Here is an 18173-nt window from a genome sequence, read left to right on the forward strand (position 1 = left end):
TGGACAGGTATCAGCAGTGAATTAATTCTTGTTACGATGAGGAAGTGCTCTGGTGGGTAAATCCAAAACCCTGGACACCATAAATACATCTTAATCCTTTGCATGTAATGAGAGCAAGTGATAGAATACAATATAAAAACAAGGGAAAAAAGATTGCATATAAACATAAGAATAATATAAAGAAAGTAACTACCCGTGAAGGTGTAATTCCAGAGATGTCTAAAATAGCCCTTACTTCTGTGGGCCTTAGTTTTCTTATTTGTAATATGGTCTCAGTTTGGGGGGAAAAAAAAACAGAACTAGCCTAATCCTTGATATATAGTATGTTTTTCATAAATGCTTACTCCATGCCCCTCAAAGTCAAGATCCTTACAAGTTTCTATTTTAGGAGAAAGCAGAACTAATTCCATTTAGTTGCTGGCTGTTTCATGCCTGAGATCATTTGCATGGACTGTTCTCTCCTAGAAAAGTTCCATCCTGCCTTATCTGCTTTTTGAACCATTGTTAGTCTTCACAGTCCTGCTCAGTCATTAGTTCCTCTGTGAAGCTCTTCATGACCTCCTTCCAAACAAAAGTCATCTCTTTCCCTGTATTTTAAAATCTTTAGCTGTTTCTGTTCTTGCCTGTGTTAGAGTGATGTGTTATTTTTCAGTCTGTCCACCTTCTCCACTTGGTTGTTAGCTCACCGGTGCCGAACTGTGTCAGTTCTTTAATCTGGTCTACAAAGCTTAAGCAATAAGTCTTAACTGAGAGGGGATGAAGTGAAAATGCTCACCAAAATCTCCAAAAGGGCTTTACGATTCAGTTTAAAATGTATTGTAGCAACTTCTTTTTTTTACTGTACTCCGTTTTTTCTTTAAGTTTTTCTGTTTGTTTCCTATCATAAATCATTCTGCAATGAACAGCATTATATACAGGATTCACTAACCTTCAGCTGGTTTGGCTATACTTGCTAAAATACTGGAATATTTACATACTGACTGGAAAGTAGTCACTACCCCAACGATCCTGAGTCCCCTCTCTCTACCCCTCCTAGACTCCTCATGATCTAATTTAATGCCTGGTGTGGCACAGTAGCAGGCCTCTAGGACACAAGTGACACTCATTCTGATCAGTCCTGACTCTGGTATATCTCTTCAAAATAGTTAATGATACCCCTGAATCTTTGCATACATCTCTCATTATTTCTTGAAAAATCTAAAAGTGAAAATCTTTGGCCAACAAATATGTCAGGAGCCTATCAGGAAACAGATCACTCAAATTATGACAATTCTTGTTGGGTTCAATAAAGGAACTATTTAAAACAGAGGGGGCAGAGTAAGAAGGGCTTCTAAGAACAGAGATGGTTTGCACTCCTAGACAAGAAGGTGAGGGGTGGGAATAACTGGAACCTGCAAGAGGGCCACTTTGAGTGGACCTATGACTTTGGGCTGAGGGGCACAGCCCCACAGGGAGCAAGCCCAGGGAATTTATATTCCAGTTTCCCTCTCTTTCCTCTGATCTCCTATCAGGACTCCTCAGTGCTGTCACCAGCAGGAAGTCAGAGGACTGGGGAATTGTTTATATAGTCTGTCACAGGTCTGCCTCCCAGGGCAGAGAGCAGGGTGGAGAGCTGATTTGGAGAGGTAAACCCAGAAGACAGCTGGAACACGTATAGCCTCTTTATTCCACAGTGAAAATTTGTCTCCAGAAAAAGTGATGTTTTAGGGCCTCAAATGTAGGCTATAATCTGGGCATGAGTTGATTACATTTACTTTACAGATAATCTGAATTGACTCATAAAAGAGTGCAATCTGGTGCAATGGTGGGAGGGGAAAATCACAGAGATATTGTGTACCTGGGAGATGCTGGGAGAGGGAAGGCCAGTGAGGATGGGGGAGCATCTTGGATAAACTCCTCCTGCCCACAGAGTTGATCTGTGGGGAAGAGTGGGTGTAGGACCACAGAGAATAGAAGCATCACTGTGACTATCTTAAATTCTTTTTTATTCTTAACTTATGCTGGGCCAGTAAGCCAATTCCTCGTATTTATGTTACCCGGGATGTTGTAAAATTACCTCAGAAGAGACCTTAGAGGACATGTGGATCAGCCGTGTTCATGCTGTTCTTAGCCACAGAATCCTGCAGAAGCAAAACATAGAAAACAGACAAAACAGCTGTGGTTAAGACTGGTGAATCTTCCACTCTGCCTTCTCCTCCAATTCTGCACTCCAGGGGACTTAGAGGATTTGCCTAAAGTCACACAGCTTGCCCAGGACTTAACAATCTCTGGCTATTGGCTCCATCCTCATGTACCTACAGATAGAGCTTTCTCTGGTCATTATCAATTCATCATGGAGGCTTCCCCTCATTTTTTCTCCACTCAACATTATTGGTTCACCAGCTTGTTAAGCTGACCATGATGTAACCATCCATCTGTCTTAAAGCCTTCTATCTGTGGTTCTCTACCCTGCTTGCACATGATAATCATGTGGGGAGCTTTTATAAACATGCCAATGCTCAGGCCCCATTTCTAGAGATTCTGATTTATTCACTGTGCTGTGAGGTCCAGGAGTAAGTAAAAGGATTCTAGTGAACTGCAAGGGCTTGAGAACCCTGTTGTGCTGGAAACTCTGAAAGCACTAGAATTCCCAGAAAGGAGAAGAGTTTGCTTAGCTCCAACCCCAGGCTGTAGTTTGTACCCTCAAGAGTTTCACCTTAACCCCCAGGTGATCATGAAATGTGGAGGAAGTGAAAAGTTAGTTTCTTATCTGGAAGAAGATTGGAATCTGATCTTCTGATGTGGAAGTTGGGACAAAATTGCTCTGCTGCTTTTAAGACATTTTGTAAGTCAAAAATAAACTGAGTAGTAAAACTCGATAGAGAAGCAAATATCTGTGCTTTCAAAATGTGATTGCAGATGAAGAGTTGTATTTTCCCAGGATTTATCCATTGATATTCCATTATAAACACTTTTAACTGGTTACCATATATGAAAAATAAATGTAGTTCTTAACATTTAAGTTTACTGGGGAAAATATACATTTTAATTAGAGTGCTTGTGTTTTTAATGTTTCTGAAATGGATCACAAGAATCACCTTAAGTTACAGAGTAAATTTTTTTATTTTTACATCTTTATTGGAGTATAATTGCTTTACAATGGTGTGTTAGTTTCTGCTTTATAACAGAGTGACTCAGTTATACATATACATATGTTCCCATATCTCCTCCCTCTTGCGTCTCCCTCCCTCCCATCCTCCCTATCCCACCCCTCTAGGTGGTCACAAAGCACCGAGCTGATCTCCCTGTGCTATGCGGCTGCTTCCCACTAGCTATCTATTTTACGTTTGGTAGTGTATATATGACCATGCCACTCTCTTACTTTGTCACAGCTTATCCTTCCCACTCCCCGTATCCTCAAGTCCATTCTCTAGTAGGTCTGTGTCTTTATTCCCATCTTACCCCTAGGTTCTTCATGACCTTTTTTTTTTCTTAGATTCCATATATATGTGTTAGCATACGGTAATTTGTTTTTCTCTTTCTGACTTGCTTCACTCTGTATGACAGACTCTAGGTCCATCCACGTCACTACAAATAACTCAATTGCGTTTCTTTTTATGGCTGAGTAATATTCCATTGTATATATGTGCCACATCTTCTTTATCCATTCATCCAATGATGGACACTTAGGTTGCTTTCATCTCCTGGCTATTGTAAATAGTGCTGCAATGAATATTTTGGTACATGACTCTTTTTGAATTATGGTTTTCTCAGGGTATATGCCCAGTAGTGGGATTGCTGGGTCATATGGTAGTTCTATTTGTAGTTTTTTAAGGAACCTCCGTACTGTTCTCCATCGTGGCTGTATCAATTCATATTCCCACCAGCCATGCAAGAGTGTTTCCTTTTTCCACACCCTCTCCAGCATTTATTGTTTCTAGATTTTTTGATGATGGCCATTCTGACTGGTGTGAGATTATATCTCATTGTAGTTTTGATTTGCATTTCTCATGATTAATGATGTTGAGCATTCTTTCATGTGTTTGTTGGAAGTCTGTATATCTTCTTTGGAGAAGTGTCTATTTAGGTCTTCTGCCCATTTTTGGATTGGGTTGTTTGTTTTTTTGTTATTGAGCTGCATGAGCTGCTTATAAATTTTGGAGATTAATCCTTTGTCAGTCGCTTCATTTGCAAATGTTTTCTCCCATTCTGAGGGTTGTCTTTTGGTCTTGTTTATGGTTTCCTTTGCTGTGCAAAAGCTTTGAAGTTTCATTAGGTCCCATTTGTTTATTTTTGTTTTTATTTCCATTTATCTCGGAGGTGGGTCAAAAAGATCTTGCTGTGATTTATGTCATAGAGTGTTCTGCCTATGTTTTCCTCTAAGAGTTTGATAGTTTCTGGCCTTACATTTAGCTCTTTAATCCATTTTGAGCTTATTTTTGTGTATGGTGTTAGGGAGTGATCTAATCTCATACTTTTACATGTAGCTGTCCAGTTTTCCCAGCACCACTTATTGAAGAGGCTGTCCTTTCCCCACTGTACATTCCTGCCTCCTTTATCAAAGATAAGGTGACCATATGTGCGTGGGTTTATCTCTGGGCTTTCTATCCTGTTCCATTGATCTATATTTGTGTTTTTGTGCCAGTACCATACTGTCTTGATTACTGTAGCTTTGTAGTATAGTCTGAAGTCAGGGAGCCTGATTCCTCCAGCTCCGTTTTTCATTCTCAAGATTGCTTTCGCTATTCAGGGTCTTTTGTGTTTCCATACAATTTGTGAAATTTTTTGTTCTAGTTCTGTGAAAAATGCCATTGGTAGTTTGATAGGGACTGCATTGAATCTGTAAGATTGCTTTGGATAGTAGAGTGATTTACACAATGTTGATTCTTCCAATCCAAGAACATGGTATATCTCTCCATCTATTTGTATCATCTTTAATTTCTTTCATCAGTGTCTTATAATTTTCTGCATACAGGTCTTTTGTCTGCTTAGGTAGGTTTATTCCTAGATATTTTATTCTTTTTGTTGCAATGGTAAATGGGAGTGTTTCCTTAATTTCACTTTCAGATTTTCCATCATTAGTGATAGGAATGCCAGAAATTTCTGTGCATTAATTTTGTATCCTGCTACTTTACCAAATTCATTGATTAGCTCTAGTAGTTTTCTGGTAGCATCTTTAGGATTCTCTATGTATAGTATCATGTCATCTGCAAACAGTGACAGCTTTACTTCTTCTTTTCTGATTTGGATTCCTTTTATTTCCTTTTCTTCTCTGATTGCTGTGGCTAAAACTTCCAAAACTGTGTTGAATAAGAGTGGTGAGAGTGGGCAACCTTGTCTTGTTCCTGATCTTAGTGGAAATGATTTCAGTTTTTCACCATTGAGGACGATGTTGGCTGTGGGTTTGTCATATATGGCCTTTATTATGTTGAGGAAAGTTTCCTCTATGCCTACTTTCTGCAGGGTTTTTATCATAAATGGGTGTTGAATTTTGTCAGAAGCTTTCTCTGCATCTCTTGAGATGATCATATGGTTTTTCTCCTTCAATTTGTTAATATGGTGTATCACGTTGATTGATTTGCATATATTGAAGAATCCTTGCATTCCTGGAATAAACCCCACTTGATCATGGTGTATGATCCTTTTAATGTGCTGTTGGATTCTGTTTGCTAGTATTTTGTTGAGGATTTTTGCATCTATGTTCATCAGTGATATTGGCCTGTAGTTTTCTTTCTTTGTGACATCCTTGTCTGGTTTTGGTATCAGGGTGATGGTGGCCTCGTAGAATGAGTTTGGGAGTGTTCCTCCCTCTGCTATATTTTGGAAGAGTTTGAGAAGGATAGGTGTTAGCTCTTCTCTAAATGTTTGATAGAATTAGCCTGTGGAACTCTGTGGTCCTGGGCTTTTGTTTGTTGGAAGATTTTAAATCACAGTTTCAATTTCAGTGCTTGTGATTGGTCTGTTCATATTTTCTATTTCTTCCTGATTCAGTCTTGGCAGGTTGTGCCTTTCTAAGAATTTGTCCATTTCTTCCAGGTTGTCCATTTTATTGGCATAGAGTTGCTTGTAGTAATCTCTCATGATCTTTTGTATTTCTGCAGTGTCAGTTGTTACTTCTCCTTTTTCATTTCTAATTCTATTGATTTGAGTCTTCTCCCTTTTTTTCTTGATGAGTCTGGCTAATGGTTTATCAATTTTGTTTATCCTTTCAAAGAACCAGCTTTTAGTTTTATTGATCTTTGCTATCGTTTCCTTCAGTTCTTTTTCATTTATTTCTGATCTGATCTTTATGGTTTCTTTCCTTCTGCTAACTTTGGGGTTTCAGAGTACATTTTTAGTAGGATTTCTAAGGCATAATTTAAATAGAATAGTATTTCTAAAAATGTACATTTCTCTCTTTCAATAAATATGAAGGTTTAAATGTGAAACTCTATAATTTATTATATGAAGACATTTTAATGATTCACTATGTAATATTTTAAATGAAGCATAATGAGTTGTGTTTTTTTGTTTTACATTTTCTTTTTACTAACTTTTTTTGAAATCCATGTGTCCCTGGGTCTGTTCTAACCATCCCATTGTGTTTGAAAAGTGCCTTGTCTCCTATTTGCTTCTTCTCAGAACAATCCAGCCTAATTCTTTGTTTCAGGTCTTTAAAATGTCATCGTCCTTGCAGTAGCAGATACTTTGCAATACAGTAAATGGAATAGTTTGCATTTTCTTCTGGATATCAAACATGATAGAACCAAAGTTGAAATTATCTAGTTAAAGCATTCTCCATTCCTTTTTAAGTATTTTATCTTGCTAAAATCCCAGCACAAGTTATGTCTGTAGGAGAGAAAGCTAATTGTAAATTAATAAGGCAAAGACTCTTCTTATAATTGTCTTAAAAGTGTAACGTGTTTATTTGCCTTAGAACGCTACATACTAATTAATGACTGTCATCAGGAAATGAAATTTTGATTTTGTGTTTCTTGCATTTTTGAGTGAACATTCTCAGGCTGACGTCAGTAATCAAGACGTAGGTCTTTTAGTAAAATATAATTCCTGTCAATATTAGCAGAAACATAATTAGGAATATGTAAATGGATCTTCATTGTAATAAAAGATAAACATATTTGTAGTAATATATACCCAGTCCTATGAAAAACAAAAATCTCAAGGGCAGGGGCTTCCTCACTATCTGGGGGGATAAGCACTTTTTCCTGTGGTTGTATCAGATTACCAAAAGCTGGCAGAAAGAGTAGCATAAAAGGCTAGTGATGACAGTTTAAGTATGATGTTGCTTCTGTGGCCCAGAGGGCAGCCTCTTCATTGCACTGCCAAGTTCATTACTGTTTGGACTTGCCTCCTCCTCACTGAAGCTGGTCTTGTGTCTTTGGTTCTCCAGGTTTTCTTTTGTTCTCCATTTTTTCTCTTTTTTTCCTTGAGCTTATTTGAGTTTTTTGTAAGCATTTACTAGGAAGATGATTTATACACTTTAATAAGTATTTCCAGAGCAGCTCAAGTTGTTTAGAGGAAATATCTAAAAATACACACATTTACTCTGATTCTTGTTTAACATCTATTAATATTTATCTTCCCTTGGCAGGTATTAAAATGAAAATTTTAGCCCTAGACAAGAACTTGGAGATATATTTAGTGAAAGGGTAGCACAGCTGGAAAAGCTGCAAAGGAAAAGCTGGTATTTTGTTCTTAAACAAAGCAGAACTCCTTTTTATGAATCAGAGTTGTGTTATAAAGCATCAATTTTGCACATTCTCTATAAAGAGAATAAAATAGAAATGATGGTGTGACCTTGCAGGACTTTTGGGAGGATTGGAAATAGTCCAGTAACGTATATGAAAGCCTAGCATGGTATCCGCACAGAGTAGAAACAAATGGTAAGCATTGTTGTTGCTGTCACTGCTTTTCTCTCCTACAGGCCGTCCACCTCGCCACCTCCTACCCCAGGTTACTTGCAGCCTGTGCACTGTGACCTTTACTCCAGTCTCCTTGACGTAGTCAGGCCATATTCCTTCCTAAAGTCCCCTTCTGGAATCCAGCTCTTCTTGGAGCCTTGGTAATCTCTGGGTCTGAAAACTGCCCCATCATCATTCGCGGTTTAGGGCATTGGATTTTAATTTGAGCAAAAGTATACACGGATTGGGCCCAGTTTGTCAATGTGCCTTCCAGTAGCACCAAAATTACCTGCAAGGGACCATTAAAAAACAAAATAAAACAAAAAAACAGCCTCCAGTAAATATAACTTAGCATTCCTCAGTCTGTTCCTTTGTTAGAATAGGGCATTTAACAGCAGCAGCAGCAACAGCAGCAAGACACTACCTGAGCAGTCTTGAAGATGAATCCTGGTTTTCTAGGGAGACCAAGGGGCGTGTTAGGAGGGGGTTAATAGGCTTTAGGGAACAACACTTGCAAAGGGCTGGAGACTTAGCATTCTAAGGCTAAGCATTCTCCACCACTTACAGGTGATGGAGATATTTGAGAGCCTTTGGTTTTTGGATTACTTGGACAATTCCCCTGTAATGTGTTCTTTATGTCTGAATTTGGTGCTAGTTGGCTCACAGGTAAACATCTAGCATGTTTTATATTTTTATTATGTTTAGACGGTGTCCAAAAGATTACTGATAAAGAAGAAGACTGAGTCCTTTATAGATTTGCTGTGAATCAACTTGGTGGATAATTTTTTGAGTTCAGAATGCTTCCTTTTGGATGGATCCTTTTGGAATCATGAAGCAGAAAAATCATTTAGAAGAATATTTCAGGGACAGAAGAAATGGTGTGAACACAGTGGATCTGGGGGTGGATCTGGCATGCTATGGAGATGGTGAGATGAATCTAGCTGCAAAGGGAGAGCCATGTTGTTAAGTAGGAAATAAAGCTGGTGAAGCTAGAATTCAGTATGCGAGCACAGATACAGTGTATGGGGGAAGACATGCTGATTCTGCCTGTAACATTTACTAGCAATGTGATTATTAACTAGTTACTTAACCTTTCTGAGGTTTAGTTTCCTCATGCACAAAATGGAGATAATTTTCCTCAACAACTCTTCAGTTTGGAGTTAGGATTTAATCACAGAATAGATGTAAAGTGTTCGACACTTAATAAATTCTAAATTCATCCTCCCTTTGGTTAAGGCTTTGGAGGATCTAGGATATGAATTTAATGGGAAACTCAACCATTATAAAGATTTTTTATTGAAGTATAGTTGATTTACAATAGTATATTAGTTTCAGGTGTACAGCATAGTGATTCAATATTTTTATAAGATTTTGTTTTTTAAGGTATGCACTATACCAGATCTTCAAGGGTGATGGCTATCCAGTGGTTAAAGGGTCCCCTTGGCTGGGCTTTCAGAGGTATCATATATTACTGGTAAGTCACTCACCTCATGTGTGACTCACAACAGCTCCACCTTCTCTACATTTTCACACATGAAAATATTGCTCACCCACCATCAGAATGCTCTGGTCTCTTTCTAGAAGTGTTGATAGGTTTGCATGGTTCTATCCCCAGTCTCTCATAACCCCTTTAAGGCCAACAGCACACAATCTTAGGTAACTAGCTAGGATTGGGGTGGCAGTCCATGGCCCTGAAATCAAGAGAAAATAGAATGACTCATACTCAAATGAAGTAATGACCCTATTGTAAAATAAACATTTTAATTTAATAAAGGACATGTTTTAAGGGCTTGATTAAGAACTAAAATCTTTAGGAAAAGATGCCAGTTACCAAATCAAGCCAATGCTTTTACACTGGTATAGACCACAGTATGGTGGCAATAGCAGTATTCAAAAGGATAATTGAATCATGACCTTAAACAATTAGATTTTTTAAAATAATTGCATTAAATGAAATTCTAGGAATATGGAGTTTAAGATGAATGAAAGGGAGCAAAGTAAGAGTGCATACTTTGTGTTTATGGAGTGCTGTAAAGTCTAGTTCAATTTTTAGGTCCATGGAAAGTTAGTTAAGCAGGAAAGGATTCACCCTTAGTCTCTAAAACTGATTTCAAATGTGTCACATACACTCTTTTCTTCCTTAAGCTTAATTTCCTTTAAAGGTTTAATATAGTTCAAGAAGTTTCCACAGCAGGGTTGTATTTTGTCCTCTAACCAAGACCCAGCATGACTTTCCTTCAGATCACTTTGGCCACATAAGGCAGATGAACTTTTCTAGTGCAACAGGTTACAATTTACTGTTCAAGGAACATCAATCTTGAAGTAAATTGATACCACAGATTCTTTAAATTGAATTTCCAGATGGTGGCTTTATACTGGGATTAACTCAAGATCTCTCTAATTAGGAGTCTACATTTTTAAAATATTTGTCCTCTTTCAGAGTTCCCTATTTCAGTGAAAGTCACCGCTGCCCATCCAGGAGCATAGACCAGGAAACTGGGTTTTTTTCTTGGTTCTTCTATTTCCTTAAGCCCTCAAGCAAGTTTTTTCTATTGTGCCTCCCAAATATATCTAGAATCTGTGTTCTTTTTTCTTCTAATCCAAGCTGATACCATCTCTGACTGGACAACCTTCGTGGCTGCCAGCTGGTCTCTGTTAATCCGTTCTGGCCCCTTTGTCCATTCACTACTAAAGAGCAGCCAGAGTCATCTTGCCACATCACAAGTCTTAAAAATAAAGAGATAAAAAGTGTTGAAACTTAGGAAAAAAATTGTGTTTTTAAAAACACAAAGCTTCTCATGTTGCTTCCTTACAGCTCTTTGACAGCTTCCCATTGATTTGATAAAATAACCCAAATCCTTACTATTCTCTTATTCAACAAATACTGACTGACCTTTCTGCTGAAGGCCTTGTATCACGTTGTGTCCTGGGGATGCAGAGATAAATGAGACTTGCCTCCTATCCTCAAGGAACCCACCATCTAGCAAAACAGTAGTTGATCAAAGTTTACTCATTTATTAATATTCACTGAAATCCTACAATTTACCAGCAGAGTGCTGGAAGGAACTTGGGTGTCTGTTGACTTCGCTATGACTTTAGTGAAATGGATGGCTTGAACAAACATGGCCTACACTGCTCTCAGGATAATTTTGACCCTGTCCGCCTAAATCCAGAGCACATAGTCTTAATCATTATTTATGTCACTTATTGTCAAGTAATAATGCTGCATAGCAAACAACCAGAAAAAAAATCCAAAGGAGTTCGGCGGAAGTGTTTATTTGCTTACACGTTGGGGTGGTCAGCTAAGCAGCTCTGTTCATCTTGGTTAGGCATGCTCACGTGTCAGGGCAGGCTATTGACTGATCTAGGCTGGCCTTGGCTAGGACGACCAGGGACGCTTTGCACTATGTGTCTTATTTTTCAGTAGAGTAGTCTAGGTGTGTTCTCGTAGTGATGGCTAAGGCTCAGGAAAGAGCAGGCAAGCACAGTCTCACAGTGCTTTTTAAGCTCTGCTTGCATCCTGTCTTGCTAACGTAACAAGTTGACTAAAGTGAATTACACAGCTAATAACTCCAGAGTCAGAATGGGTACTGCAAAGTTACATGGCCAGAATGCGAATACAGGGAGAATTGAGGCCGTAAATTGTAATCCATCACAATGCTGTTTTCTCTTAATACACTTTGTGCATAACTGATCATAGGACTTACCAAAGTAAGTTGAGACATATAATGTGTTAAGGGTTTACCCCTCCCCCAACTTGGGTAACTCACTATGGACGGAGACCTGTCTTCAGCACAATGTTTGGCATATAATAGATGCCAACAAATGTTAAAGTAATGGAATTATTGGTAGGTTAACTTTCGTCTGTTTACTTGAGATAATTAAGAGGATAGTAATACCCACTGCAACCACCTTTCTGAGGGTTAAAAAGGGGAAAAAATGTAGAAGTACATACCATTTTCTCAAGAGAATTGGTTCTTCCCACCCACCTTCCTTTCTCACTGCCTTTACATGAATTTGGGAAAATGGTAAATGATTTAATCTTGGCCTATTTTAGGCAGGAAGTTGTAGGATAGTGATCCCCCTATTAAAACCATCTTCTGTATCTTCTCATTAAAAATTAATTTTGTATAATACTCATCTCCTAAAGAAGTCAGGTCCCCTTGAAGGCTTAAGCCTTTGAACCATTTGCAGTTTGTCTTAAATTCCTATAATGAAGGGATAGATTTCTTCTTTCTCATTCCCACAGAGAACTTATGCAAAGAGGAAAGGCAGTTTAGAATGGATAGAGGACTGTAATTTGGGGGAATGGAGTTCTTTGAGGGAGAACAAGCCTGGTAGGTGCCACAGTATATGTGTGTGTGGGGAGGTGGACATTGGACTGGCAGAGGGGAGTATGAGATATTCCAGCAGGAAAGCCAGGGGCTAATGGGGAGGGCAAGGAATAAAAACCCAACCCTTTCTGCCAGTTTATCTTTAATTTTGTGGTTGCAGCATGGGGGGTTGTTTTTGATGCCTGATACAGATAGTTGTGTTTTATTAATATTTCTAAATTAAAATGTATAATATATATTTATATAGTCTTATTTTTTCCATATGGTTTATATAATTATATATAATTAAATATATATAACTCTATAAATAAATATATATATATAATTATATATATGTATAACTATACCCCTTTCTTTCTTGCAGTCTCCCAGATGCAGGGCAGACACACATCTGGCTTCTATCAGTTGGGGAGTAGCTTTAAGCACATCCTGTCAAATTGTCTGTTCCCAAAAGCAATACCAACACATTCAGTGAATGTTATTTTTTCCCCACAGTTATGTTCTTGATTGGACCACAAATTTTTCCATAATACTGTACTTGAAAAATAGGACATTCTAGCTCTTTGTACATAATCAGCCCCCTACCTCCAGCCACTTTTAGAAAACTTGTCTTTTAATGAAGTGTTAAGTAGATTGTATTCCAGCTCTGAAAAAAAAGTAGATTGTATTCCAGCTCTAGTTACACCATTTTTCTTTTTTTCTGTGATTGAGTTGTTCTCATTCTTTATATCTGTGTACTAACTGGGGCTGGTATAGCTAACTGCCTCCTGTCCCACTCATGTCTGGGACATGCTGGATTTGCTGCCAGAATGGTTATAAATCAGTTATTCACAAAATGAAATCAGATTATTCATTTGAAATGAATTTAAAGTTAGTTAAAATAGTTTGAAAGTTCTATAATTTAAACTTTATTTTGTTAATTTTACTACAAAAAGGTTTAGTAGGTTTGAGATGTTTTTAAAAATTATTTTTAGGGCTTCCCTGGTGACGCAGGGGTTGAGAGTCTGCCTGCCAATGCAGGGGACACGGGTTCGTGCCCCGGCCCAGGAAGATCCCACATGCTGCGGAGCAGCTGGGCCCGTGAGCCATGGCCGCTGAGCCTGCGTGTCCGGAGCCTGTGCTCCGCAACAGGAGAGGCCACAACAGTGAGAGGCCCACGTACCACAAAAAAGAAGAAAAAAAAAATTTTTATTTTTCTTTTAGGAAAAACATTATAAATAGGCGCTGCATTCTCTCCAGGGCATTTCATTGACAGTATTTTTCAAAGTTTAACCTTAACTGCCAAAGGCTATAATCAGGTACCCATAATATTTTTTTGCTTTCCAGTTGTAACATAATTCATGGTTAGGCTGTATTTTTGCAAGAAATTTGTCTGAGGTGTATGTGGTGAGGAGGTGCATTTTACCAGTGTCTGATGGAAGCCATCTTCCCTGAATACATCAGAGAAATTAACAAAAGGACCCAAGTTTTAACAGCAACAACTTCTTTAATAGGGGAAGGGCATGATCTTGTTCTAGACTTTTAAATTATAAATTGAACAATTATTTGATAACTTACAAAAGTAAGTTTCATCTTATTTTTTAAAAATGCAAGTAAATAAGGAAGAGGAACATGGGGCAGGTTATTGCATTATCCTAGCTTTTCCCTTTAAGTGATCTTCATTTAAAATAGCCTGTATGACTTCTCAGGTATCTGCTGTATCTACTGCATCTGACTGGTAAATCAGATAGTTGCTAGCATTCAGTTTTCTTTTGCATATGCAAAATGGATCTGAAAAAGTCACAAGGAATTATTGTTTTCAAATATGTAGTCTCTTCCTTCCAAAATGATGGCAATCTACATCTTCCTCTCAATTATGAATATTAGGAATATTTTAAAAAGACTAAACTTTTGGAAGAAATTTGATTTAATTAAATCTTCTTAATTCAGTGGTGCATTTTGTAACCTAAGCTGTATTGTATTTACCATTAATTTTGAACTAATGTTCTGTACTTGATGAACCAAAAATGAACCAAAAATTCCTAAATACCTTTACATTAATAGATCATGATCAAGTTGAATTGTACTCTAGGAAGTCAATTAGTACCTCTTCCACCAGTTCTCTAGCTCCAGGACAATGTTTACAGGGTCTTGTGCAATAGAACCCTCATTACCTCCTGTCCTCCCACTAGAAATGTGTGCCGCATACTGCACATGTATAAGTGAATGTGTCTGTATATGCCTAGCTCCAGGCTTAGGGAACAGTGAACTTTTGTTTCTGGCAAATGCAATTGATATTAGTCAAGTATAAATGAAAGTGATTCTTTCTTATCTGTACCTTGGTAGCACTATGCAGGGAAATGTTTTATGTTTATGTGGGTATATCTTAGGTTCATTTTTTATAAGTAATATTTGTTAGTATTTTTATTAGAAATGTATATAAAGAGGAAAACAAAAATAATGTATAATCCTGTCATCCAATTACTTTTAAAATAATAAACCATTATTTAAAATAATAAATCACTCATGTACCCTTCAAGAAAAAATTTATATGTGCACCCCAGGATATGTGTATGATTATACATACTTTTTCACTGACACAAAAGTTCTCATACACCGTGTCATTATTCTTTTGCCATAATGCTTTGTAAGAATGAGAAAGTACTTTATTGTGAGACTATATCATAACTTATAATCATAATTTAGCCAATATCAATCATACTGATGGACATTCAGGTTGTTTCTAGTTCTTTGGCTGTTACAAACAGTGTTTCAGTGAGCATCTTTGGACATGATACTGGTGCTTTTGCAAATGTTCTTGTGGATTAAGTTCCCAGCTGGGAGTTAACTGGCTCAAAGGGGCACTATTTTTAAGAGCACATAAAGCAGTGAACTACACATTGCAGGGTGACAGTTCGTTATTGTTTGAGTACATCTGAGTGGCAGAAATTGACCAAGAGAGTTATTAGAGTAAAAATAAAACTGTACTGAGAGTTACTGGGATGTACCGTGGACTGTGAATATAGTGGTAATAACCTATAATTAACTGTCATCAACTTCAAACTTTACTGACTTAAAATTTTTGTCAGCATTTTCCCTCCGTCGTTTCACAAGCAGTCGGTAAACATTCTCAGGACTCATTTTAGATCAAAGGCCATGAAAAAAAGAAACTAGCCACAACCTTCCTGTGCTTAACTACATCTTCAGAATTGGATGCTCTAAGAAGATTGTGTTGTAATGTTCAGAAACCAGTTTGCATTTTCAATTAATGAGTGTGTTTTCCCTCCCTCAGGTGGAAGGGAAGATTCTGGAAAAGTAAAACATCGAAGAGGCATGGTGCTGCCCCTGTAACTTGGAACTGGAGAGGAGGCAAGATGCTGGCATAGCTGTTGAACTGAGAGCCTGCTATGCCAGCATACTGCCACCTCTCTTGTCTGACAGCAGCCATCGCCACCTGCGTGCCGCTCCTCCACGCATTGCTCCGGATGTGTACCCTTTCTTGGATGTGGGTTTCCATTACATGGCACCTCTCACCTCCCTGACCTCTCCTGCCATACTCTGAGTCACTTCATTTTAGCCGCACTGCCTTTCTGGCTGATCCTTGAACACATCCAGGATGTTCCTGCCTCTTTCTCTTCATTTGGGTCTTAGCAAGGACATCTCCTCCTCAGGGAAGCCTTCCTTGACCACTCTTTAAAACAGCTGTCACATACCATAGTCACCCTTCATGCCTGTACCCTGCCATATGTTTTCAAAACATTGGTCACCATCTGAAACACATGTGTTGGCTTGTTGAGTATCTTGATCTCCCTCGTTAGAATGTAAGCCCCTTGGAAGTTAGGGACCTTGTGTCTTGACCAACCACAGTATCCCCAGAGCCTGACACATAGTAGTCCCTTCATGCATATTTTTGAGACTCCACCCTGATTTTATTATGCTGGAGAGATGTCAGTCTCTTCCCATTTTGAATGGTTTTGGTAAAACCGTTCTGGGCCTGCAAACCTAACTCTTTAAAACAGTCCCAAAATACAGTCAGTCCTCTGTATTCAGACTGAAATTTGATCCAAAGTTTGTTGAGCATGCAGATGCAGAGAGCCAGCTATACTACACCATTTTATATAAGGGACTTGAGCATCCATGGATTTTGGTATCCATGGGGACTTTTGGAATCAATCCCCCACATATACCAAGGGATGACTATATAGATCATTGGGTCCACAGACTCATGGAGCTCAGCAAATCATGGTGAGAAAAGCATGGGTTTCAGAATAAAACTTATGTTCGAATCTCACCACCGGTATTACCTATGGTGTGTTCTCGGACAGTCATTTAACCTTTGAGCTACAGTTTTTCTCAAGTGCAAAATGAGGATACTACTACTAAACCCTCAGGATTCTTGAGACTAAGAAATGAGATATTTTAGCCAGATAATTCTTACTTTGTGTCTAAGTTAGTGTCTTAAATTTCTGAGGTATGTGTAGTAGTAGTAGACACCCAACAAATTTTATTTTACTACCAAGGAAAAAAAGTTAACTTTTCTTTAGCTAGAAACAGGTAATCAGCCATGGAATGTGTGGAACTGCGTTGCCAGAACTATAGCACATGTGGAATTCTTTGTTAAGACACAGAGATCTCAAAAGGCCAAGGAATTAATTGTCCAATATCTCAAATTCTTCTCTCTGGGTTGGTTCTTACTCCTCTGTCTTCTTTTATTTCTAGAGTTGCTCGTTGTCTGTAGATCTCTTTTAAAAGCAACTTTTACAGATTCACTTTACAGAATCAAAATATTTAACAAATACTGTTTGCTGATCATGTTTTTTAAGCATTGAAGTTTTAGTGAAACGTTTTGCTTTTAATAAACTAAATTTTATTTTAATTTTGATGCTTTTCCAAGAAATAACAGTCACTACTCATGACTTATTTATTTTTTTATAAATTTATTTATTTTTGGCTGCGTTGGGTCTTCATTGCTGTGCGTGGGCTTTCTCTAGTTGTGGCGAGCGGGGGCTACTCTTCTTTGTGGTGTGTGGCCTTTTTGTTGCAATGGCTTCTCTTGTTGCGGAGCATGGGCTCTAGGCACGCTGGCTTCAGTAGTTGTGGTACGTGGGCTCAGTAGTTGTGGCTCGCGGGCTCTAGAGCACAGGCTTGGTAGTTGTGGCGCACGGACTTAGTTGCTCTGTGGCTTGTGGGGTCTTCCGGGACCAGGGCTTGAGCCTGTGTCCCCTGCACTGGCAGGTGGATTCTTAACCACTGCGCCACCAGGAAAGCCCATGACCCATTTATTGTTGCTCATGGTATTATAACATCCAGAAACTGTGTATTATACATTTTTGTCTTGCCTCAGAGTATTATTAATCTGAACTGTGAATTTAACAAAAATACATAGCACAAAGTATGGCAGTTTTAGTCTACAAGTCTTATAAAAGTTCCATTGATACCTGAGGATGATTAGTTTAGAGACATCATTTAAAATTCAGTATGGTAAGTACCTTAAGCAATATTATGCTGCTTTCCTAATCTGAAGTTCTACAGATTTATCATCTCAATCTTGATGGTTTGTGTATTCATCACCTTGTTTTATTCTTTGAATTCTTGAAGTTATCAGCCAGAAATAAATGCATAGAACACCAGCCCTGAAGGGTCATTATGTAAGCTAATATTGCCCATGAAAACTTTTAAGAACCCACACAATAGCTGTAGCTAAAAACAGAGATCCACATCACCTTATTCATTCTTTATCTTGCTAGTAAAGAAAATCTGTGCAGAGTCAATAGGCTGGGACATTCAGTCTATTCTAGGAACTGCTGTTATTTAATACTTTTTTAACCTATAACTTTGTTCTAAAAACGTGTTTCGTGAGTTTGTTTGGGCTGCTTCTGCCTTTTTCAGACCTCCATTTTACCCTCATCTACATCCATTGAGAGAGATATCTACTACCCCTTGACCTCAGTACCACTGATGGCTGGATCCATAATGGAAA

The 18173-nt window shown here is 38.2% G+C and overlaps 1 protein-coding gene across 1 annotated transcript in view; it reads left to right on the top strand.

The window, feature by feature from the left end:
- LOC113610638 (translation initiation factor IF-2-like) overlaps positions 1 to 17188 on the top strand; it is a 37578-nt gene extending 20390 nt beyond the window's left edge. The window contains exon 3 of the mRNA XM_027088948.1: positions 15486 to 17188. Coding sequence (XP_026944749.1) covers positions 15486 to 15579 — 94 coding nt within the window. The 3' untranslated portion in view covers positions 15580 to 17188. The remainder of the gene's footprint in view (positions 1 to 15485) is intronic.
- Positions 17189 to 18173: the final 985 nt, after the last annotated feature.

Source organism: Aethalodelphis obliquidens, unplaced genomic scaffold (genome assembly GCF_003676395.1).
Source record: "Aethalodelphis obliquidens isolate GAN/ISIS:26980383/991018 unplaced genomic scaffold, ASM367639v1 scaffold64, whole genome shotgun sequence".
NCBI classification, from domain to species: domain Eukaryota; kingdom Metazoa; phylum Chordata; class Mammalia; order Artiodactyla; family Delphinidae; genus Aethalodelphis; species Aethalodelphis obliquidens.